This window comes from Leucoraja erinacea, chromosome 4 (genome assembly GCF_028641065.1).
Source record: "Leucoraja erinacea ecotype New England chromosome 4, Leri_hhj_1, whole genome shotgun sequence".
Taxonomy (NCBI): domain Eukaryota; kingdom Metazoa; phylum Chordata; class Chondrichthyes; order Rajiformes; family Rajidae; genus Leucoraja; species Leucoraja erinaceus.
Genome location: NC_073380.1, coordinates 60,511,191 through 60,537,468, shown reverse-complemented (window position 1 = coordinate 60,537,468; position 26,278 = coordinate 60,511,191). Strand labels below are relative to the sequence as shown.

The following is a 26,278-nucleotide window of genomic DNA, read 5'->3' as shown; positions in this document are numbered from 1 at the left end:
TCCCCGATTCATTTCACTGTCCTGATTAATTTTATTGATTGTATGCTGCGTTGTCACCTTCCCCCCAGCTAACAATGAACCATTCTACATTTCCTTATCACCATCTGCTTTGATCTGTCCTTTTCACACTTTACTTCCCTATCTCTCGACTCTCTCTCACCTGACTCTCAGTCTGAAGAAGGGTCTCCACCCGAAACGTCACCCATCCCTTCTCTCCAGAGAGGCTGTCTGTCCCGCTGTGTTATACTACAAACTGGCTTGGTTGCACTCGGGACTTTGGGCATTTGTTTTGTATTGATATTGGCTTGTCTTTCTTTTATTTATTATGTTGTAGCGGCGCCTGCTGTTGTACGCAGAGATCAAACCTGGCATTCGGAAGCTGCGGTCACGTGACTCGGGAGGGGACACTTGTTTCCCGCGGTTTTTGCTTGCGCGCGTTAGTTCAGCGCTGACCACCGTTGTGGGCAGACGTGTCTAAAGAACCTGTATACAGGAAATTAAACTTTTGAATAAAGATCTGTCGGAAACCCCAGTTGTCGTTCTTCAGACCGCCAAAATGTTATCTTTGAGTACGTACTCTCTTTACAGACCTGTTATGCTGCTACATGTACGAATCTCAATGCTCCACATCTGGTACATAAGGTAATAAAACACTCTTGACTCTTTTCACTACCCCACACCATACATGGTTGTATTGTCTGTGAAAGATTGCCTTCTGCGGGGAAGAGCAGCGAGAGATAATTACCTTTAAGATGGAGCGGTGGAAGAACAGTGCCAGCAGTTGTATGAGGTCATAGTGAACATAACCCTCCTTCTTCTCGATTCCGATTATGTTTGGGACAAAGTCAGGTTTGTCTATGTTTACAATTAAATTTGTATTCCACGGAAAAAATCCGAACTGGAAAAAGTACTTGATCACAATCGTTACCTGTGAGGAGATGGGATTACATATTTATACATGGCAGGTTCCACAGTGTTCAAAAAAGATTAATAATGTCAAATGTTTTAGCAATGATGCCTGAAAACACAGTCCAGTCATGTACTGTTATACTTTACCACGATATAACAAAGTTACATTTGATTTGCACACATTATGTAAGCTCCAATGCGCTTGTTTCAAATGACATCGCTGGCTGATTGACTTCACAATTTCCCTCCACTCTAAAATTCTGGCACATGAGAACAACACAGAATTTCCATCATTATCAGTGGCCAATGGTTCTTTTATTATCATGTGTGACCAAGGCTCAGTGAAATTCTTTCTTTGACTGCAGATTAGAAGGATTATTGCCACACATAAATACAATCCCAGATTATGTACAAGATGCATAGAAACAGCCCACTGTTTCCCCTGGTTGCCTCCCATACTCTAAAGATGTGCACGTTTGTAGGTTAATTGGCTTCAGTAAATTGTAAATTGTCCCTAGTGCATAGGATAGTGCTAGTGGGTGGGGTGATCACTGGTTGGCAAGGACTCAGTGGGCCGAAGGGTTTGTTTCCATGCTGTTCCTCTAAAGTAAAGTCTAAAGTATCAGAGGCAAGAACACTACCAATGGAGTGAGATGTTTATATATTTTTGAGCACCCTGACATTGTAACTGCTTTCCCTACCCTAAGGGATTTCAATTTACTTATATTCCCTCACATTCAATTTACACACTATTGGCTTTGACCACTCATTTCATCTGCCGAGGCTTTATAAGGCACTGGTCAGAGCAGCTTTGAGCCCCATATCTTAAAGGGATGAGCTGGCATTGGCGAAGGTCTAGAGGAGGTTTACGAGAATGATCCCAGGAATGATTGGGTTAACATATGATCTGCATTTGACGGCACTGGGCCTGTACTCGCTGGAGTACTGAAGGATGAGGGGGGACCTCATTGAAGCTTACCGAATAGTGAAAGGCCTGGATAGAGTGGATGTGGAGAGGGATGTTTCCACTAATGGGAGAGTCTAGGACCAGAGGTCATAGCCTCAGAATAAAAGGTTGTATCTTTAGTAAGGAGATGAGGAGGAATTTCTTTAGTCAGAGGGTGGCGAATCTGTGGAATTCATTGCCACAGACGATGGTGGAGGCCAAGTTATTGGGTAATTTTAAGGCACAGATTGACAGATTCTTGATTAGTACGGGTGTCAGTGGTTATTGGGGAGAAGGCAGGAGAATGTTGTTGAGAGAGATAGATAGATCAGCCATGATGGGCCAAATGAACTAATTCTGCTCCCATAAATTATGAATGTATGAACTTTGCAAGGGTTATCTTTCATCATGGTTAACCTTCCTCCATTCCAATGTCATTCAATAGCCAACTTTCAGAAGCTGCTCAGTTCTGAAAAGAAACATTATTGCTTATCTGCAGTAAGGGGAAATAAGGTTACAGAACAAGACAAACAAAGGGAAACCTTCTACAAACCTCTGTGTAAACAATGGCCGTCATCCAGAAACGCTTGCTTGGCCTGGGAACAGACAGCATCGCCCATAGGAAGATTAGGATGGGAAGTACCAGGGTAATCATTGAGGCTGACACTATGTGATTGAGTATGATGACAAAGAAGCAGAGCATTTCAGAGCGGGCCACCAACGTATTATACAGGGCAAAGAACAGCAGGAAGGCACGAGGCTGTGCAGTGTAGAATTTCTCTGAATCTTCCAACTCGTCATCGTAAAACATCCTGAAATGTAAGACGTTGGAATAACATTAGAGACGGAGGCTGGCTCAATAATAAGAGATGTAGTGCTAAGATATACAACTTTAGAAAAAAACGTAATACAAACATCCACCTCATTGGAGACCCTCGGACGATTTTTAATTGGACTTTATCTTGCAATAAACGTTATTCTTTTTATCCTGTATCTGTACACTGTAAATTGGAAGGAACTGCAGAAACTGGTTTACACCAAATATAGACATAAAAAGCTGGAGTAACTCAAAGGGTCAGGCAGCATCTCTGGAGAACATGGATAAGCGACGTATCAGGATGTGATCCTTCTTCAGACTGATTGTGATAGCTGGAAATGAGTTGGGGACAGGACAAGGCATGGCAAGTGATAGGTGGATACAGGGGAAGAAGTTTCATTTTTGGGTGGCATGGTGGCATAGTGGTAGAGCTACTGCCCTACAGTGCCAGGGACCTGGGATTTATCCTGACTACGGGTGTTGTCTGTACGGAGTCTGTACGTTCTCCTCTTGACCTGCGTGGGTTTTCTCTGAGATCTCCGGTTTCCTCCCACACAATATACAGGTTTGTAGGTTAATTGGCTTGGTGTAAGTATAAATTGTCCCTAGTGTGTGTAGGATAAAGTAACTGTGCGGGGACTGCTGGTCGGTGCGGACTCGGTGGGCCGAAGGGCTTGTTCCGTGCTGTATCTCTAAACTAAACTAAACTAAACTAAACAGAAAATACAACTTACTTGTTAAGAAGGAGTTCACTAGCAGTTAGCTCGTGGCTTAGGTTTGGAAAGATGGGATCTTCAAGCAAGTCCAGTCTGCTGTCTGGGGTGAGAGCCATTAGATGCTTTTCACCTGCCGAGTCTGAGCTGAAGGTCAAATGCTCGAGGCTCACAGCTTTGCTGTAGGAAGGTGGGACCTCTTCAGTCATTGTTTCTGTTGTGTACACAGGCACTGTGGCCTCTTCATCCTGCTCATCCTCCACCTCCTCAATGGTATCCGTTGTCCCTTGACGTGAATACAACATGGTGCACTGTGTTGGCTCACTAAGATAAGAAACGACACCATTCAGTCCTTCCTTTCAAAGCTGTTTTACATTTGTAACCTTTACGTATTCAAAGGGCTTGGAAATGCACTACTCTTTAATTGAAGCACAAATTCGAGAGCTTTGAATAGGAAGAGGCCCATTAAATGTTTGGCACCAGTTTCATGCACATATTCCTCCCACATGCTAAGAATGTGAACATAATTGTTCATGAGCTCATGCTTCTGTGAGTACAAATGGCCCTGTGCAATTGAAATGGAAGAATGTAACGGGTCAAAATACATAAAGGAGATAATGCACGTAAATCCATCTCTAACCACTTGCACTGCATTCATCAGAATTAAACATTCAAGAAAAACTCCTCCTGATTTCTCTCAAATCCATGATGGTTATAATTCAGCATGCGCTGAAACTTCTCCAGCATAGTAAGATCTCATTTTTGTTTTGTCAGTGACCATTCATGACTGTTAGACTTTCCCAGGAAGAGTTTACAGGTTATCTGAGAGTAACAGGCATTACAGGGTCCTTACACACCATGCATGCATGTTCGAGCAGGCAGCAAGCAGTAGGAAGATCCATTGCCTATCCCCATTTTTTCAAGGCATTGTACTGAATTCTGGCATCTTCATCGTTGCCTGAATGAACACCAGCTGACTCATCATAGGTCTAGGACTATATACCCCTAGGCATATAGGGATATATTTGTATCTATATCTCTAGGTATCATGGTACAAAGTGCAGAATTAATGAAAGGAGAAATCAGTAGCCCTTGCTCCTTATGCCCAGCTAATTTACCGTTGCACAGGATTATCAAAGACATTTTTAAGACCAGGGTAAAAATCTGGGATAATTTGCACTGAAATTTCTAGGTTCTGACACAATTTTTCAAATGGGTTTTTGAGCAGAATCCTGACAGAAAATGAACATTCATGGCACTGTTAGAGAAGAATGTTATTGTAATGTGTCCATCTTAAATTCTGAGCTGACCACGCATTTATGATGGACTACCTTTGGGGCTGAATTGGAATCTCAGAGCAACTAGGATGCTGTAGAATTAAGTTCTCAGAATAAACTGACGTACCTTTAGAAAGGCGATGAGAAGGAATTTCTTGAGTCAGAGGGTGGTGAAACTGTGGAATTCACTGCCACAGACAGCTGTAGAGGCCAAGTTGATGGATATTTTTAAGGCGGAGGTTGACATATTCTTGATTAGTGAGGGTGTTAGGGGTAATGGGGCGAAGGCAGGAGAATGGAGTTGAGAGGGAAAGATAAAACAGCCATGATTGAATGGCGGAGTAGACTTGATGGTATGAAGTAATGAACTTATGAAATCTAAACAACACTTAATTTAAGAACCAACAATATGATAATCAAGGTATCGAAATAAGGAACTGCAGATGCTGGTTTACAAAAAAAAAGACACAATCTGGTGGAGTAACTCAGTGAGTCAGGCAGCCTCCTTGGAGAACATGGATGTATGGTGTATGAGGTTGAATCTAAAGAAGGTTCCAAACTCGATACATCACCTATCCATGCTCTCCAGGGATGCTACCTGACTAACTGAGTTACTCCAGCACTCTGTGTCTTTTTTTTGTTGTTAATCAAGATATCCTTGTTTCAAGTGTTCTGAAAAATATTCTGTATTCATCACTAGCAGGGAATAATATTGATGTGGTTAGGAGGGGATGATGCATATTCAAGGCAGAAAGGACTAGTGGAATGCAGGCTCATGATGGGAAGGGGGAATTAGAATTGATTAGAACAGTTTTGTTGTTTCCATGCTGAGATGTTCGATACATAAATCTGACCAATTCTGGTGTAGTCTCTACATTAAATAGCACAATGGAAAGAAACTGTACAGGTCAGATTAATGATATGGCTCTCAGAGTTATAAAATTGCGAGGGAAATAGATAGGGTGAATGCACAGTCTTACCTAGGTTAGGGGTATCAAAAGTTGCCAGAGGAGGTACATGAAGCAGGGACTATTGCAATGTTTAGCAGCATGGAGTTAGCAAAGTTTAGCATGGATACAACAGGTTTAGAGGAATATGAACAAAACGCAGACAGGTGGCACTAGTGTAGATGGGACATGTTGGTTGGCATGGGCAAGTTGGGCCAAAGGGCCTGTTTCCATGCTGTATGACTCTATGACTCTAAAGGGCCTGTCCCACTAGGGCGTCATTTGCGCGTCATTTACGCGACATCATTTATGCGTCACGACGCAAGACGCGCGCATTGTGATGCGCATGTGATGCACGCATGACGTGCATTACGCGCGCATGGTGCGTGGTGACGTAGGCAGTGACGCGTGGTCGCGCGCGACACCCCAGAATTTGGGGATTCACAAAATCTTTGCGCGCATGGTGTGTGGTGACATAGGCAGTGACGTGCAAATGACGCCCAAGTGGGACGGACCCTTAAGAACCAGAGGGCACAGTTTAAAGGTGAGAGGGGAAAGATTTAATAGGAATGTAAGGGGTAACGTTTTCCTTACAGAGGATGGTCGGTATAGGGATTCATTCAGATTCATTAATTAAACATCTCATTAAATTTATAGCATCCAGGATTAAATAACGGTGCAGTTACATTGTGCACGGTGGAATCATGTTTAAAACTATGATCATGCCAGCGCATACTATGCAAACATATCGTGTATATATTATTAATATTAAGCATGCATGAATAAGGCACCTTGACACTATACTGCCACTTTCAACCGATGAAGAGGACATATCAAGGCTGTACATTTTACGAAGTCTAGGCCGAGCACGTTCACTTGTTTTAGGGATATCATCTATGTCATCTAGAGTTGACTGCCGTGAATACAGCATGGTAGCTTCAGTGTAGCAGCTATCAGTACAAAACATCAAAATGACACAGAAACACAACAATTAGACAAAAGTGCACAAAACAGCCACATGCACAGATGAATGTCTTTTATGTTTAGAAAGCGGTACAAAATCGCTGAGGTTCTGTGGGTGTGCACTGTCCCTGGGGGCTGCGTTCTTCTTGGTGACAGTTTGACAGGAAAAAAATACACACATGGACAAAATGAGTATCGTGCCAGTTAAAAAAAGCAGAAAGAGACTTGTCTATTATGTCATATTGTCACTGATTGGATGGACCGTAGTAATTCAAACATGGGTTTAACACACACAGCCAAGGGATGAAAACACTGTAGCTGGTATTTAGTATGTAGGAAGGAACTGCAGATGCTGGTTTAAGCCGAAGATGGACACAAAAAGCTGGAGTAACTCAGCGGGTCAGGCAGCATCTCTGGAGAAAAGGAATAGGTGACGTTTTGGGTAGAGACCCTTCTTCAGATTTCTTCAGAATGTTGACTGACCTGCTGAGTTACTCTAGCTTTTTGTGTATAACTGCCATTTAGTAGTCAGTGTATTCAAAACTTCTGTCAGTCAGACAGTCAAATCAAAAGTATATGTTTCAGAGACTGGGGTACTCCCACATCAAAGAACCACCACAGTATCAGTGGTGAAGAAAAGAGAACCAATAGATTTTCACTGATCAGTGTTACCCAAGCATGCTCCAAAACCCGGAAAGATAAAACTGAGAACATATAGAAATAAATTTAAAAAAACACTCTTTCTTGAGAGATGAGAAAAACCACAGCAGATAATGAACAGTTATTTTAAAAAAACTTTTTTTTTGTATCTCATTCCAAAGATGTACTGGTTTGTAGGTTAATTTGCTTCTGTAGATAGTCCCTAGGCTGTTGGATAGATCTAATGTGTTGGTCAGCGCAGGCTCGGTGGGCTGAAGGGCCTGTTTCCATGCTGTATCTCTGAACTAAACTAAACTAAATGTTGACAGAATAGAAATGGAGAAATCACTTTGTTCTGCTTGTTGTTTCTAGAGCAACGAGTGAGAGCCTTAAATTATATATTGACCTGTCGGGCCTTATGAAAGGAAGCACTTCTTACCACAAAGGGTTGTGAAAAACATGATCCCTCCCCATGGCAATCCAAAATATTGTGGAGATGAGGTCAGTTCATATGAAGAAAGACTGGATAGACTCGGCTTGTACTCGCTAGAATTTAGAAGATTGAGGGGGGATCTTATAGAAACTTACAAAATTCTTAAGTGGTTGGACAGGCTAGATGCAGGAAGATTGTTCCCGATGTTGGGCAAGTCCAGAACAAGGGGTCACAGTTTAAGGATAAGGGGAAATCTTTTAGGACTGAGATGAGAAAAACATTTTTCACACAGAGAGTGGTGAATCTCTGGAATTCTCTGCCACAGAAGGTAGTTGAGGCCAGTTCATTGGCTATATTTAAGAGGGAGTTAGATGTGGCCCTTGTGGCTAAAGGGATCAGGGGGTATGGAGAGAAGGCAGGTACAGGATACTGAGTTGGATGATCAGCCATGATCATATTGAATGGCGGTGCAGGCTCGAAGGGCCGAATGGCCTACTCCTGCACATATTTTCTATGTTTCTATGTTTCAACATTTCAACAATGAGGGAGGGGGGTGGGGGAAGGGGGGGGGGGGGGGGGGGGGGGGGGACAAAGGAGAAGCATGCATACTTTGTAACTTTGTCAGGGCAGCAGGTGGCGATTATTTTCATACCTTGGATTTACAAACAAATAATTTCACTGTGAATTGTCACACGTGACAATAAAGTTTTCCATTTCATTTGTCAAGGAAGGATCTTAAGGGTTACAGAACCAAGGTGGATTAAGACATTCATCAGCCAGGACTAAAGATTTGGTTGGACTTCTCACATTCCTAACTTCTAGGCTAAAGAGTTGAAAATATTATACCCTATTGGTTCATCAAAGATGCTCTAGTCACAATGTCCTCTTTCCAATAAAAGCAAGCATGAGCAGAATAGGCTTACAACCAACCATTGAGTTGATGTAGCACCAGTCATGATGGGAAATCATTAACACTCGGCAATCACAGTCGGTCTCATGCTGGTCTTTAAAACTGGTCGGCTGTTAAAACATACTCAGCTGGCCTTTAAAAAAAACATGAGAGACTGAGATAACTTACAGAACCATCACCCCAATTTAAATTCTGTAAAACAAGAATGACAGATGGAATTGGATGCACACCAGAGGAAAGGACTGCCATAAAGACGATAGATGGATAACTTGATTCATTATGAATAGTGCTGAAAGATCTATGGATTAAAGTTGAAAATGACCCAGTTGCTGGTAAAAAGAGCTGTCAACACATCAACAAAGTCAATAGGAAACAGTGGGTGGCGCAGTGGCACAGCGGCAGATACCCGGGTTTGAACCTGACCACGGGTGCTGTCTGTACGGAATTTGTATGTTCTCCCTGCGACCGTGTGGGTTTTCCGTATGCTCCGGCTTCCTCCCAAACTCCAAAGACATACAGGTTTGTAGGTTAATGGCTTTGCTAAAGATTGTAAATTGCCCCCTAGTGTATGTACCAATGGTCGGTGCGGATTCGGTGGGCTGAAAGGCCTGTTTCTGCGCCGTATCTCGAACCTAAACTAAACTTAACTAAGTTGAAACGGAAGAATGCAAGTCAGAAGAACGCATGAGCAAACTGGATGGCTCTTCAGTCACTTCACTCTGTGATCAGGCTACAAGAAATAAGTAAAACATTTCCCCACTGGGACCAGAGCACAAGGTTTTGACAAGACTTAAAGGACTGGGATTTTCAACCTGAGAAAATATCCTATGCAAGTAAATAAACAACATAGTTAGGTTAAATAGAACACAGTACAGTGGAACACAAGAACAGGACCTTCAGTCCAGAATATCTGTGCCAAACATATGCCAAGACCAACTCTTATCTGCCTGCACATGATCCACATTCCTCCATCCCCTGCATGCCCATCGGGCTATCAACAAGTCTCTTAAATAACACCATCATATCTGCTTCAACCACCGCCCGCGGCAACATATCCAGGCACTCAATGCCCTCTGTGTAACAATCCACGTCTGTCCAACCTCTCTAATCCAGGCATCTAACATAATTATTTAAATTAATCTATGATAATGGGTTGAATTAGGGCTGATGGCCTAATTCTAATTCTATATTTTATGGTCTTATTATCTGCAACAATATATGGCATGTTTTCCAACACAGAAAGCATTTCTTCACATCCAACATACCTGCAATGGCATCCCAGGTAGGCTGGAGGATACTGAAACTCTGGGATCATTGTGGAGGGGCGGGGAGGCGGTGGTTGGGTGAAGTTTTTGTGCTCCAGTGGCCAGCTGTCTCTGCAGCCATCTCCGTGAACAATTTCAAAGGCATACAATGGTCAAAGAAACCTTGTTTTAATCTAATTAATTGTGCTGTAGAAAAACAGGTTAATTTTTAAGTTATGAATCGTAGGTTACTTGGTGAAGGTTTTCAAAGTTTCCAGGTCATTTGGGTGGCACAGTGGCACAGGGGCACAGGGGTAGAGTTGCTATCTCACAGCGCCAGCGACCCGGGTTCGATCCTGAATTGGGGTGCTATCTGCATGGAGTTTGTATGTTCTACCTGTGATTACGTGGGTTTTCTCCGGGTGCTCTGGTTTCTTCCCACACTAAAAAGATGTACAGGTTTATAGGTTAATTGGCTTCTGTAAATTGTAAATTATCACTTGTGTGTAGGATAGTGCTGGGGTGTGCTAGTGTACATCCCGTACTAGTGTGCTAATGTACGGGGTGATCACTGATTGGCATGGACTCAGAGGGTCAAAGGGCCCGTTTCCAGCTGTAGTATCTCTTACTGGACTTAATCTTGCACTAAACATTATTCACGTTATTTCCTTTATTAGGTATTTGTACACTGTGGATGGCTAGATTGTAATTATGTATAATCTTTCCGGTGACTTGTTAGCATGCACGGACTCGGTGGGCTGAAGGGCCTGTTTCCGCACTGTCATAGAGTCATCGAGGGATACAGTGTGGAAACAGGCCCTTTGGCCCAACTTGCCCACTCTTGTCACAGCTACACTAGTCCCACCTGCCTGCATTTGGCCCATGTCCCGCCAAACCTGTCTTATCCGTGTACCTGTCTAACTGTTTCTTAAATGTTGGGATAATACCTGCCTCAACTACCTCCTCTGGCAACTTGTTCCATACCACCACCACCCTTTGTGTGAAAAGGTTACCCCTTTTATTCCTATTAAATCTTTTCCCCTCCACATGAACCCTATGTCCTCTGATCATTGGTTCACTTACTCTGGGCAAAAGACTGTGCATCTACCTGATCTATTCTTCTCATGATTTAATACACCTCAATAAGATCACCCCTCATCCTCCTGCACATCAAGGAATAGAGTCCCAGCCTACTCAACCTCTCCCTATAACTCAGACCCTCTAGCCCTGGCAACATCCTTGTAAATCTTCTCTGTACCCTTTCCAGCTTGTCAGCATCTTTTCTATAACATGGTGCCCAGAACTGAACACAATACTCTAAATGCGGCCTAACCAACATCTTATACAACTGCAACATGACGTCCCAACTTCTATACTCAATACTCTGACCGATGAAGGCCAATGTGCCAAATGCCTTTTTGACCACCCTATCTACCTTGACCACGTTCAAGGAATCATGCACGTACACTCGTAGATCCCTCTGCTCTACAACACCACCCAGAGCCCTACCATTCACTGTGTAAATCCTGCCCATGTTAGACTTCCCAAATTGCAACACCAAACATTTCTATGTATTAAATTCCATCAATCATTCCTCAGCCCACCTGGCCAATCGATCCAGATCATGCTGCAATTTTTCACAACCATCTTCACTATCTGGAATACCACTAATCACCGCATCTCTAAACTAAACGAAACAAAACTAAACTAAAATAATTAAGGTTATTCACAAGAATAAAACAAACTAAATACTTTGGGCAAAATATAAAATGCTGGAAGCACTCAGCAGGTCAGTTACATCATTAGGACTGAGAAAAAGGGTTAATTAGTTTGGTTTAGATAAGTTTAGAGATGTCCAGATGATGCACAATCTGCGATGCCTCAAACTTCCATTCCCTTTGATCGCCGAGCACCTGTTGCTTCTGCAGCTTATCAGGTAAGGCTGAAGGTTTTGGCCCAATGTTGGGCCCATCTCAAGCTGCACCATTTACGAGCAGAAACTGATCCCTGTGACTCGCATCAAGTTCAACAAAAGCAACAATCTGAAGCCTATGTGTAGAGAATGGAGCAAAAACTTGTGATCCTTCATAATGACCGATGAACAGATGTAATATCGATAACCCACTGCCTCGATCAGATACGAACGCTTTCTATAAGGATATGAAGGAACAATTATGTGCTCCATTTGATTTGTTTGTGTTTACAAATACCTGATGGTGGAAGACCATTAACCCGAAACATTAGTATGCCACAATGGAGTGACTCAGTGGGTCACACAGCATCTCTGGAGGACAAGGAAAGGTTTATTTATCCCCACACATGCTGTCTGACCTGCTGAGTTTTAATTGCATTTTCTCTTTTCATATTTAAAAGTCAATGTTGCGATTAGATGAACATGTAAAAATATGAAGAAACAAAGAACTGCAGATGCTGGTTTATACCAAAGAAAGACTCAGCAGGTCCGGCAGCATGTGTGGGGAGAGAAACATTTAATTGTCCTCTGGAGATGCTGCCTGACCCGCTGAGTTACTCTGCACTTTGTGTCTATATTATTTGCCACGGAATGTTGTGGAAGCCAAGTCAATAGATATTTTTAAGGTACCCGGACGTGGCGCCGATGGACGAGAAGCCGAAGCAAAGAAGTCGAAGCCAAAGAACTGAATGGAAACGGGGCAGAAACGGGAATAAACCGAAAGAGTACGAAGACGGAACTCCTACTGACCGAAAGGATGGGACGCCTAAAAGCCAACGAACCGAAAAGCTGCGTCGCCTAAAAGCAAACTTACCGAATAGCTGCTCTGTTAAAACGCCACCTACCCGAAAAGGCCGCGGCGCCTACAGGCCAAAGGACCGACTGCCGCTCAACAGAAAAGTCCAATAACGGACTTGACGTTGCCGGGGGGCGGGACTTGTCAGCGATTGGTCCAGACCCCCCCGCGTCCATCACATCACAGTGAAGGGATGAACATTGTCCCAAACCTCCGCTCCATCTGACCCAGAGCCCGCGGAGGGCGGCCGTGGGAGAGTGGGGGCTGTCCCGAGGGATGCGCACCTTCGGCCGCTTTCAACTTGGTGCTTGGGTTCAGATTGCCCAGTCACCTATGGCTTGTGTGGAAAAAGGACCCCCACGCTCCCGTCTCACCCTTCTCTCTCTCTCTCTCTCCCTTCTCTCTCTCTCTCCCCTCTCTCTCTCTCCCCCTCTCTCTCTCCTTCTCTCTCTCCCTCCCTCTCTCTCTCTCTCCTCTCTCCCCCTCTCTCTCTCCCCCCCTCTCTCTCTCTTCTCCCCCCCTCTCTCCGCCTCTCTCCCTCCCTCTCTCTCTCCCCTTCTCTCTCTCCTCTCTCTCTCTCTCCTCTCTCTCTCTCCTCTATCTCCTCCTCTCTCTCTCTCTCTCTCTCCTTCTCTCTCCCTCCCTTCTCTCTCTCCGCTTCTCTCCCTCCCTTCTCTCACTCCCCCTCTCACTCCTCTCTCTCGCCCCTCCTTTCTCACTCCCCCTTCTCTCTCTCCTCCGTCTCCACCGGCGGGAGCGTCCCACAGTCACTGACCTCGATGCACCGCTATCGGACCCCAACCCCCACACAAGGGTGACTCCCCCCTCCCCTCTGACTTCAAACAAGTGCGCTCAAAGTGCGCTCAAATTAGCCGGTGATTACATCCATTCCACCCCTTCCTCGCAGATGTGAGATTCCAATTTGAGCGCACTTGTTGAGCGCATTTGGCGTTGTTGGTTCGTTGGCTTTTAGGCGTCCCGCCCTTTTGGTTAGTAGGCATTTTGTCTTTGCATTCTTTCGGTTTATTGGCGTTTCGGCCTCGTTTCCATTCGGTTCTTCGGCTTCTCGCCCGACGGCGCCACGTCCGCACATGATTTTTAAGGCGGAGATTGAGAGATTCTTGATAAGTACGGGTATCCGATGTTATGGGGAGAAGGCAGGAGAATGAGGTTGAGAGGGAAAGATAGATCAGCCATGATTAAATGGCGGAGTTGAATGATTCAAGTACATTCAAGTATATTCCCACTGGATACCTGCAGGAGAATGGTCAGAACATACTTTTCTCAAGGCACTACCTGGACATGCTGTCGTGGGAAGCTGCTGAATCTGTGCTGCTCATTCTCTGAGCTTCGAGTTCTCGGTTCCCTTCATGGATGATTAAGGCAGTACATCTGGCACTGTCATCGCTTCTATCCAGGCCCGACTCTCGGGAAATGTTCAACTTCATCTGGTGCTTGTAGTAATTCTGGATACTGTCTCGGCACGGAATGTTTCCCTGCAGCAGAGTGACGGAATATATAACCAAGATTCATCAGTAACTGTGCAACATCACTTTGTAGTGAACATAGACAAATAAAATGCTGGAGTAACTCACTCGGAACCCGCTGTGTTACCTCTTTGGTATAAACCAGCATCTTCGGTTCATTTTTATTATATCAATTTGTATCTAATGTGTTTAGAATAGAGAAGCAGCAGGGAAACAGGCCCTTCGGCCCATCAAGTCCATGCTGATCATCGATCACCAGTACACTATTTCTATGCCATAAGTTCATAACTTATAGGAGCAGAATTAGGCCATTCGACCCATCAAGTCTACTCCGCCATTCACTCATGGCTGATCTATCTTTCCCGCTCAACCCCATTCTTCTGCATTCTCCCCATAACCACTGACACACGTGCTAACCGAGAATCTGTCAATCTGCAACTTAAAATTACTCAATGATGGTCTCCACAGCCATCTGTGGCATTGAATTCCACAGATTCACCACCCTCTGATTAAAGACATTTCTCCTCATCTTTCTTAAGGTACGTCCTTTTATTCTGAGGCCTACACTCTAGGGGCAATTTACAAAGCCTTATTAACCTACAAGTCCGCATGTCTAAGGGATGTGAGAGGAACCTGGAGTGCCTGGTGGAAACCCACATGGTCACAGGGAGACCGTAAAACTCCGCACAGACAGCACCTGTAACCAGGGTCGAACCTGCGTCTCTTGCGCTGTAAGGCAGCAGCTCTAGCGTCAGTTTGCCTGAGGGTCTGACCTAATTTAATTAATACGTTTTATTTCTAATCTTTAGTAATCTTTTTGTAATAAAACTGACAATTTAAAATGTAACATTTTAGAGGTGCTGGTATACTGTACTGTAGCATAATAAAAGCACCGTTGTGATTATATTTAGAATATAATCATCCCTGAATGACTTGTCATTTTTAAGGAAGCAGGCCCTTTGGCCCATCGAATACACGCTGACCACTGCTCACCCGTTCACCCATTCTATGTTAACCCGCTTTCCTATCCTAAACATTAGGGGCAATTTAAAGAATCCAATTAACTTACAAACTGGCACATCTTTGGAATGTGGGCGGAAACCCCACGCGTTTTACAGGGAGGACGTATAAACTCCGGGCGTCAGAGATCTGGCACAGTGAGGCAGCAGCTCTACCACTGCCCCAACGTGCAGCTCTGTTCACATGCAAGTCTGCATTGAAGATGACTTAAAGGACACAAGTCATACAGTGCTTATTATATCCTGGGAATCACCTGACATTAAAAAAGAGTGGTATCTGGTTGACTTTCTTAATTATGCCTGAATAAAATGGCGAACAAGGTATTTTGAGTTTGACCTGATTACTATGGGTGTAGAGCAGTGGTTCCCAACGTGGGGCGTACGCCCCACAGGGGGGCAATTTGATTTTTAAGGGGGGCAATTGAGCGCGACTGAGGAGGTCTGGGTCCAAATTTTCGATTTTTATTTTTGGGGATTTTCCATCAGGTAAACATATGTAGTTTATGTTTCAGATGTTATTTTGAGTAAATAATTTTTTTGGGGTAAAAAAGGTCTTTATTGTGTAGTTATTACATAATCCAAGGTATTGGCGTTTTAAGCTTCTTCAGCTGAAACGGAGTTCACTTTTTGAATGATAAGAATTATATATCACCACATGGGGGGGGGGGTGATATATTTTAGAGGTGATTAGGTGGGGCATGGCCAAAAAAAGGTTGGGAACCACTGGTGTAGAGAGTAAATGGCTCCCACAACACCGCTAACTAATGGGAAACCCAAACACAAAATAGGATTTGATGCAAAGTGATGTTAAATATTGCATACCTTTTTCACTTCTCTCGTGAGCATGCACCTCTCTATCCTCAGCACAGTGGATATATCAATGCATTCCCTGGAGATCGAGTTCAGCCACTTCGTAAAACTGTCCACCAATGCCAGGAAGAGAACCCAAGTGAACTTCAGCAGGTTAAATACCCTCTTGATAACATTGTCTGGAAACAGAGAGAAATTAATTATTTTCAATACATATACAATTATAAAACAAGGCTTTAGAGCATGGGCCATCTCAAGATTTTCAACCCACTGACATTTATTGGAAATGTTATGCTTGATGAGAATAGGAGAGATCTTTGAACTAAGGGTGGTAAATGGACTTTGATCTAGAGATACAGGCTCTTCAGCCCACCGAGTCCCCACCGACCAGCGATCACCCCATACACTAACACTGCCCTACACACTAGGGACAATTAATTTTTTTAATCAAAGCCAATTAACCTACGAACCTGTATGTCTTTGGGGTTTGGGAGGAAACCAGAGCACCTGTAAAAAACCCACATGGTTACAGGGAGAATGTACAAACTCCGTACAGACAGCACCCGCAGTCAGGATCGAACCCGGGCCTCTGGCGCTGTAAGGCAGCAACTCTACCGCTGCACCACTGCAGTGGAACTCAGTCATCCAAATGATAAAGAAACAAGCTTGACGGGATAAAAGTTCTACTCCTGCTGCTTTCTAGATGGAAAAGTGTTTAACTTTAAACGGATTCTCGATCTGTTCATATTTTCGAGAGCATATTAACATCATCTGCTACTGCATTCATTATTCATGATGTGGGTGTCACTGTCCCAAACATTTTTATCAGTAGTCCTTTTTAATATTGATATTCTTGTAAAAATTGCAGGCATATTTGTTGAGTGGAATTAAGCAGATCGGTGGGATATATTTTTTCAGTTTAGTTCATTATTGTCACGTGTACAGTGAAAAGCGTTTGTTTGCATGCAGTCCAGTCAAAGTAAAGACTGTACATGAATAGAATCAAGCTGGCCACAGTGTACAAATACAGGATAAAGGGCACAACATATAGTGCAAGGATATAACATCATAATCTGACATATAAATGTAGTATATAAAGTAATGTTTAAACAGGCCCTATATGCTCCATCCAATTGCGAGATTGGACTTTGGGATCTGTAAATCACTCCCACCCGTTTACTAAAATGGAAAGGCATAGGTTTAAGCTGAGAGGGGAGAGATTTAAAAAGGGCCCAAGAGGCAAGTTTTTCACAGAAAGGGTGGTGGAACGAGCTGCCAGTAGAAGTGACGGAAGCAGATACAATTAAAAAAACATTTGAACCGGTAAATGGATAGGAAAGGTTGAGAGTTTGAAAGGTTGTTGGGCGGCATGGTGGTGCAGTGGTGGAGTTGCTGCCTTACAGCACCAGAGGCCTGGGTTCAATCCTGACTACGGGTACTGTGCGTACAGAGCTTGTACATTCCCCCTGTGACTGCTTGGGTTTTCACCGGGTTCTTCCCGCACTCCAAGGACATACAGATTTGTAGGTTGACTGGCATCGGTAAAATTGTAAATCGTCTGTAGTGTGTAGGATAGAGCTCGTATATGGGGTGATCGCTGGTCGGCGTGGACTCAGTGGGCTGAAGGACCTGCTTCCACACTGTATCTCTAAAATCTGAAGTCTGAGGAGAGGGATGTGGGCCAGACACAGGCAAAAGGGACTTCTGGAAGACACTTCAGCATGGACAAGTTGTTTCAAATTTTATAATTCTATGACTCTAATGTTTTCCCCTTGTAATGGTCTGTCATACCTGGTGCATTAGAATGTTTTTGCACTTCTTCTGGTGTGGGTAAATCTTCCGACTCCTCACATTCAATTGTAACGTGATCTGAACAAAAGAAAGAGGAACATATCACATCAGCAAACTCAACATCGCCCAGCATTGTGGATCTGGAGTTTAATCTGTTTCTCAGTATTTATTTTTCAGAGTATCAACATAAATTTATAATGTTTTAGAGGGTAGACATTTCATAAATGACCAGCTAAATACACGAAGAATACTTTACATTCCCCATCCCATTCACCTACACGAAGCTTATGGATATCATTTAAAGAAGTTAAATATGAGGACATCCGCAAGGAAATGGAAATCAACCCAAATGGTTCACCACCGATTATTCAGCCACTGGGTGTCCGGCCCTCCATTTAATCCAGCCAAAATCTCTCCTCAGAGTTCCCCCTGAAAATGTGGCACCCAGGCCAGGTGAGGCGGCTGATCTTGACCTCACAGGGACTTGCCAGGCAAACGCCGGGTGGAATTGGCCCCTACGACCAAGGCACTGAAACTCCGGCCCAGCCACAGCCGGCAGATCCGTTCCCATAGCCGACTTTTACCGCCGACATTGCACTCAAGGCTGTAACCTCTGCTGGTCCGGCTAATGGGATCATCCAGAAAAGCTCTGGGACCAAGGGTGCCGGAAAATCGGTGGTGGACCTGTGATACTGTAAACAAATAAGAAATTGATCTTCATCAATTGACCACCTTTCCAGATGACATAGAAACAGAAAATAGGTGCAGGAGGAGGCCATTCGGCCCTTCGAGCATAACAAGCAGTACAAGCAGAAATAAATTGTCAGGTATGTTAATTTGCTCTAATACATTATCTATTGTAATTGGGATTCTATGTTATTTAAAATTAGCCTGCCTGTATTCACAGGAATATTTGCAATTTGCTCCACTGTTCAATATGATCACGGCTGATCATTTCCCTCAACACCCTGTTCTCACCCTCTTCCATGTCCCTTGGTTTTTCTCCACTTTATATAAACCTATGAATGTCAGTTTTTAACTCACTTAATGACTGAGCCTTCAGAGCCTTTTAGATTGAAAATTCCACACTCACCTTCCCTTGATCACAGAAATCTCTCTTCATTTCAGTCTTAAATGGCTTACACCCCATTTTGAGACTTCAGCCCCAAATTCAGGTCTCTAAGGTTTTTTATGATTAATCCATTTACTCTCTGTTCTATTGTTATTGGCATCTTAATATCACATTCCTTAGTTTGGTTTCCACCATTCCCCTGCCCCCAATGTCAGACTAACAAGTCTGCTGTTTTCTGATTGCTTTTGCCTTGGTTCATAAAACATTGGCAACACATTTCTTTGTACAGAGATCTATGTAGAATCTTAACACCTTTTTACATTACATTACATCTAATGACATAAAATACAGATTTGTTGCATCTTGGAAGATGAGAATCAGAACTTTCGTTCCACATCCACAAAAAGGTTTCATTGAATTATTGTTTTAGCTCATTAAATGCAATCTCCTGCATCTGCACAATTTCATTGTTATTAGCAATGCAATATCTACTGCAACAAAGTTATCATCAATATCTACTGGTCACATTAATAGAAAAACAAATATTTGTTCCACTTGTCAGAGCACCATGAATGGTTATAATGAGATATTTGATTTCATTAAAAAGGGACATAGAGATAATAAAACTGCCAATCCCAGGAATAAATAGTTATGGAGCATGACTGAGAGGAAGGTCATGAACTCATGACTTTATAATATCTAATGACACCAATAACTTTTGTCACGTTGAATGTTCATTCTGTTCACCATGGCTGCACTGTGTACCACATGTAATATTCAATGCAGCAACTCACTAGCTTCCTCAGTAGCATCTCCCAACATTCGATGTGTACGATGTGGAAGAACAACGATTAACATCTTTCAACTTTCTGATGAAAGATAATCAGGTTCTTGAACTGATCTGCCCAACCTTAACACTACCTCAGCAATGGGACACCACAGACCACTTCTTGGACTTGGACTTGTCAGACACCGTGGACTTTTTTTTCTAATTTGTGTTTTGCAAAAATGACTTGTTTATAGTAGTCATTTTTATTTTACTGTTGCGGAATTTATGGGTAATTTATGTGCAATTAGGATGCATTTTATGTGGATTATAGATGGATTTAATATGTACATTTTGTGCAATGTAAATGCAATTTGTGTGCAATTTGTGAGCAATTTGTGTGGAATTTATGTGCATTTTATGTGTACTTTATGTACAATTTGTGTACAATGTATATGCAATGTATATGCAATGAATGTGCAATGTAAATGCAATGTGTATGCTCTGTGCGTGCAATTTGTGTGTAATTTGTGTGGAATTAATGTGGAATTAGTGTGGAATTTGTGCGATTTGTGTGTGATTTATGTGTAATTTATGTTTTGTGTGTTGATGTTGCGAGCAGGTTTTTCATTGTACCAGTACCTCACTGTACATGTGCATAACAGAAACAACTCAACTTGATTTGATTTGATCAACATCTATTTCAGATGTGCCTGCAAGTGCATGGGATCTACATCATCTTTAAGTCTCACTCCAAATTATACACTTTTGTGGTTTGGAATTGGAAATATATCATTGTTCCACCATAAGTGCTGCAGAAACAACCTGATACTCTTGAATCAACAGACCTTCATCACGAGCACTGCAATGGTTCAATAAGGCAGCTTATTTTGTCAAGGGATAAGTTCATAGGTTATAGACAGCAGGGGAGTGGACACCTCCCCATCCACATCGGTGATGCTGAGGTTGAAAGGGTCAGCAGCTTCAAGTTCCTCGGTGTGCACATCACTGAGGACCTCTCATGGACACTACACACGGACACAATAACAAAGAAAGCTCTTGTTCCTGAGAAGACTGAGGAAGTTTGGTATGAACGCCAGCATTCTCACAAACTTCTACAGATGCACCATCGGGAGTCTGCTGAAGGGCTGCATTACAGTCTGGTACGGGAACTGCTCTGCCCACAGCCGCAAATCACTACAGAGGCAGCACATCATTGGCAACTGTCTCCCGGCCATTCAGGACAATTTCCACTGGCGGTGCCTGCGGAAGGCACACAGTATCATCAAGGATCAAAGCCACCCAGCACACAGACTGTTCTCCTTGTTACCGTCAGGCAGATGATACAGGAGCATGGCTGCACGTACCACCAGACTTAAGAACAGTTTTTACCATAAGGCCATCAGGCTTCTGAACTCATAAACACATCATATATGTTGATTATTTTATTTATTATTGTCTTTTACCTACCAATGTCACTTTTATCTTATCTTATTTTATCTTATTTTTATCCTTGTAATATCATTGCTGAGGTGACCCGTTGTCTTGTCAAACACATTTCATTGTACCATTGACCCTGTGTCAACCTACATATGACAAATAAAACTGAACTAAACTGAATCACACCATTTCGGCTATCAAGTGTACTGGCTGATGGATATTTTCCTCTCAACCCCATTCTCCTGCCTTCGCCTCATAACCCCTGACATCCATGCTGATCAAGAATCTTTCAATCTCCGCCTTAAAAATACTAATTGACGGCATTCACAGCCTTCTGTGGCAACAAATTCCACAGATTCACCACCCCCTGACTAAAGAAATTCTGGTAGAGGTTGGGCATTAAATAGGAATTAACATAACCCATCAGGATTACAAGCTGTATTTCTCACTGTGCTGCTAGGTGTTAACTTTGTAATGATGGCATCAAAAAAATTACCTCGCATTTCTTTTTTACCAAATTCCCATTTCTTCTTCTTCCCCTTTAATGTCGATTTGGAATCTTTCATCCAAGTCTGGTACATGAACTGCAGAGAGAAGAGTTTGCATAATTTCTTAATCACCATTCAAAGCTGACTGCAGTTCAGTGCATAACTGTACAACGTGAAATTCAGACAACACATGGAATAAAAGTACTGGTACCACAGGGGGTTCAAAACATTATTGGAAAATTCAGCTGCTCACTGGAAGTATCAGGCTCCTGAATTGAGCTATGGAGCTTAATAGTAATGATATCTGTTGGAAGATGGATTAAAATTTGTTCACACTTTTTGCATAGTTAGTAGTTAGTAAAACTAATTAATTGGCACTCATTAATTGCAATTAGCTGTGAGCCTCTGCCCCAACAATGATTTTGCTGACACACAAAAATCATATGTTGTCTTCTGTACAGTATTTCCTTCACATTTTGTTCCATGTTACCAGTAATGTGCACAGACACATGCAAAGCGAGCATAACAGAAGCCTGGAATGACTACTCGGGTTTAAAGCAAGCACGAGTGCAAGGCATGCATGTTATAATGTACATAAACCAGTGCATTATCACTTTCCTAGTCACACAGAAGCCCAAGCATAAAAACACACAAAATCAATCAATATTCAGCAGATAATATCATTTAACCACAAAATATATTGCATGAAATTTGATTTGGATTTAATATTTCATTTATCTCATCTTTGTTACTGTTAATGTTGGCAAAACAAATCTCACAAATGGATAAAGGGTCTTTGTTTCCTACACCATGAATTTAATTTGTCTTTAACATTACAGTGCTGACTCAGGGTCATTGTTGCATTTTGGACTGAGGTTTTGCTTGGCTTTTCCAAAAGTCTTGTACGTTGATGGAAATAAGTAAAACTTTGAGAAAATGCAATTCTTCAGGTCCATTTTGTTTTATTAAATTGTCTCTCTCTCCAACTTTTTGACTGTCCAGGGTCTCTATGCAATATCTTAGAATAATTCTAATGAGAGGCAAGTAAACCATGCGAGCTGTGGGCCAGCTATAATAATGGTATTGATTTATGAAAGAAACAGTACACTTCCACTTACTGGCACTCCCAGGGCATGACAACAAAAGTAATTTGGCTGTTTTCAGGCAATTCTACTGAAGTGAATACATATTGGGTGTAATTCTGCTTTTACACCCAACATTTTGTTTTCTCGTCAGAGAGGATTCGATCCACTGTAGTCAATCAGAAACAGAAATGATAATTCGAAAAGCTGCACAACCAAAGGATTGCCAGCGAGTGGGGGTTTACTGTATTAAGGGAGATGGCGGATTTCAGATAGAGACACAATCACTTCACACACTCCTGGAATGTCTGAGAAATACCTTGACACCTCTGACTACCAACTGAAGTATGGTTTTTGGCAGTTTTAAGATAGACCTTGGCAAGGCTATCATGGCTGAAGCAAATTTCCGAACTGCTCTCTAAGGAGAAGGACAAAGTGAAGCAATTGTTAGTAGAGAGCTGGATGCGCTAAGAATTAGTTTAAGACTTGAGAAATAATTCATGTTAGTATTAGAAGGCTGTACATTTATCTGGGTGGTGAGTTGTCTGTGGTTTAAATGAACCACAGTTGGGCGGCACTGCGGCAGAGTTGCTGCCTTACAGCATTAGAGACCTGGGTTTGATCTTGACTACCAGTGCTGTCTGTACGGAGTTTGTACATTCTCCCTGTGACCATGTGGGTTTTCTCCAGGTCCTCCGGTTTCCTCCCGCACTCCAAAGACGTACAGATTTGTAAATTAATTGGCTTTGGTAAAATTGTCAGTAAAAATTCAGTAAATTGTCCCTAGTGTGTAGGTAGTACTAGTGTACTACTGGGGTGATCACTGATCAGCATGGATTCAGTGGGCTGTTTCCACCCCATATATCTCTAAAGTCCAAAGTCTAAACTGGAAATGTCAAAAGTTGAAAGGGATTTTCATTTTTTTTAAATTATCAGTAGCTAAACCAGAAAAGTAGTCACAATTGCTCCCTACAATTGAGGTAACTTTAAGATAAGAAAGTAAGCATTGGATTAAAATATACTAGACTCTTCTATCTTTTCCCATCTGTCTGCATGAAATCCATATTGTTCTATCCATTTTCTATTTACGCGCTTGTCTAAATGTCTCCTATACATAGTGATTGTTCATGTTCAAGAAGCAGAATTAGGCCATTCAGCCCATTGTCTACTCCACGATTCAATCGTGGCTGATCTATCTTTCCTTTTCAACCCCATTCTCCTGCCTTCTCCCCGTAACCTTTGACACCCTTACTAATCTAGAACCTGTCAATCTCTGCTTTAAAAATACTCAAGGACTTGGCCACCACTGCCGTCTGTGGCAATGAATTCCACAGATTCACCGTGCTCTGTTTAAAGAAATTCCTCCTCATCTCCTTCTTAAAGGAACGTCCTTTTATTCTGAGGCTGTACAAGACTCTCTCACTAGCGGAAACATCCTCTCCACATCCACTCTATCCATGCCTTTCACTCTTCGGTAAGTTTCAATCCATTCTTCTTCCAATCCATGAGGTCCCCCCTCATTCTTCTAAACTCCAGCAAGTACAGGCCAGAACCGTTAAATGCTTGTACTTGATTTCACCACCTCCGCTAACATTTCCAAACATCAACCACACTCTGTAAAAAAACTTTCCACTCAAATATCCTTTAGAACTCCTGACTCATACATTTAAGAAACAGTTAGACAGGTACATGCTTGGAGGGATAGGGACCAAATGTGGGCAGGTGGGATTAGTTTAACTGGGACATCGTTGGCCAGTGTGGGCAAGTTGGGCCGAAGGGCCCGTTTCCCCACTGTATCTCTCTACCTTAAACCTATGCCCTCTTCTTTATGATACCCTCGTCAGGGGGAAAAAGTTACTCTATCTATACCTCTTATAATTTTGTCACCCCTCAGCCTCCTCCACTCCAGGGAAAACAAACCTAGCCTTATCCAAACTCTCCCCATAACTCCAGTCCTCCAACCCAGCAAACATCCTGATGAATCTCTGCCCTTTCTCTAGCTCAGCCCCCTTCTTCCCATATGTGATGACCAAAACGGCCGACAATACTTCGTGTATTTTATTAGTTTAGAGCTGCAGCATGAAACCAGGCTCTTCGGCCCACTGAGCCCATGCCGTCCAACCGTCACCCGTTCACACTAGTTCTATGTTATCCCACTTTCTCAGCCACTCCGTACACACTAGGGGCAACTTACAGAAGCCAATTAACCTACAAACCAGCACCTCTTCGGGAGGTGGGAGGAAACTGAAGCACCAATTGGAGGAAACTCATGCGGTCACAGGGAGAATGAATAAAAACCACACAGACAGTACCAGAGGTCAGGATCGAACCCGGGTGTCTGCCACAGGGGGGCAGCAGCCCTACCAATTGTGCCACTGTACTGCCCTAAATATTAGAATATGCGGTCTAACACAATATCTCAACTTTTATATTCTGTACTCTGACCTATGAAGGCAAGAATGGTACATGCCTTCATCACCACCCTATTCCACCACTTTTAGTTGCCTCTTTCAAACCTTGAACCCCAAGGTCCCTTTTTTCATCAACAATCCTTAGCTATCAACCATTTATTGTACATTTGGCACCATGATTTAATCTCCTGCCATACCTTATCTCACCCACCTACCAACTTCCCATCTGGTCTATTTTGCCAAACATTTGCACTTGGTTGCCAAGGCCCTAATGGATCTCCCGGTTGCTAACCATTTTAACTTCCCTTCCCAGACTGATCTTTCTGTCCTCTGACCCCCTCATCTCTTCCAACTTTCTTCCCCACAACATCCCCCCCCCCCCCCCCCACTCCTTGAATTAGTCTGAAGAAAAGTTCCGACACGAAACATCACCTATCCATGTTTTCCAGAGATGCTGCCTGACCCGTTGAGTTACTCCAGCACTGTGACTTTATTTACCATAAATGTTCATGCCATCTGCATGTAGTGCAGAGACACCCACCCCTGACAGGATTGGACAGTAACAATAGCTGGGGATGAGGCTTAGTCTTCTTTCAAAGGTATGAGGTATGTTATGGAAGAGGACATTAATAACAGCAAGATTTAGGATATTGCTAGTGTATGTCTGGGCGGCACGGTCTTGGTGGGCTTCAAGAAATAAATTCTATACAAAGGACAATTCATTGTTGTCACTGAGAACTTAATGAATTGTATAAAAGTTCTATGTAGTTAACCTTGGACATTGGCAAAGAGAAACAAAAATATTACCAGAAATTGGCACAATACTGCATTAAGAAGCATCAAGAAGAAAGAAAAATTAATAAAGAAAATATACATAGCAATATAATGGTGCATATTTTCAGATACTTGACAAAATCCTGCTTTACAACTGTAGCATATCTGCAGGGATTTATGTCACAGCTGTTCACGTGAACAAGCCGATCTAAAAGCATCGCCACAATCTTGATGTAAGCACAATTTAAAGTTCTTCTTCATATACTTTACGATCATGAAAATAGAGTTTGCCTTGAAACTTTATTTCTCATGTTTTGATGCAGGAAGAAGATATTCTTACATCTCAGTCTATCTGCTTAAATGGTGCAATAAATGACAAACAGTTATCATAGGCAAACAACATTCGTAATTTGAAGATCGAAAAGAACAGTTATACATATCAACATCAATAAAGACAGTTTGTATGATATAAACGCTTTCAATTTTGGTTAAATTAATGGCAATATGAAAATAGTTAGAAAATAACTGCAATAGAATGTTTGAAATATTAATAATGATATTCAATGAATGTG

At 42.6% G+C, this 26,278-nt stretch overlaps 1 protein-coding gene across 1 annotated transcript in view; it reads right to left on the bottom strand.

Moving 5' to 3' along the window:
* LOC129696472 (piezo-type mechanosensitive ion channel component 2-like) overlaps positions 1–26,278 on the bottom strand; it is a 504,307-nt gene that overhangs the window by 29,962 nt on the left and 448,067 nt on the right. Inside the window, exons 33-41 of the mRNA XM_055634398.1 lie at positions 22,841–22,939; positions 21,448–21,535; positions 17,674–17,751; positions 15,895–16,061; positions 13,863–14,062; positions 6,401–6,559; positions 3,407–3,709; positions 2,409–2,667; positions 746–928 (exon numbers count right to left, since the gene is read on the bottom strand). Of these exons, the coding sequence (XP_055490373.1) occupies positions 746–928; positions 2,409–2,667; positions 3,407–3,709; positions 6,401–6,559; positions 13,863–14,062; positions 15,895–16,061; positions 17,674–17,751; positions 21,448–21,535; positions 22,841–22,939 (1,536 nt within the window). The remainder of the gene's footprint in view (positions 1–745; positions 929–2,408; positions 2,668–3,406; positions 3,710–6,400; positions 6,560–13,862; positions 14,063–15,894; positions 16,062–17,673; positions 17,752–21,447; positions 21,536–22,840; positions 22,940–26,278) is intronic.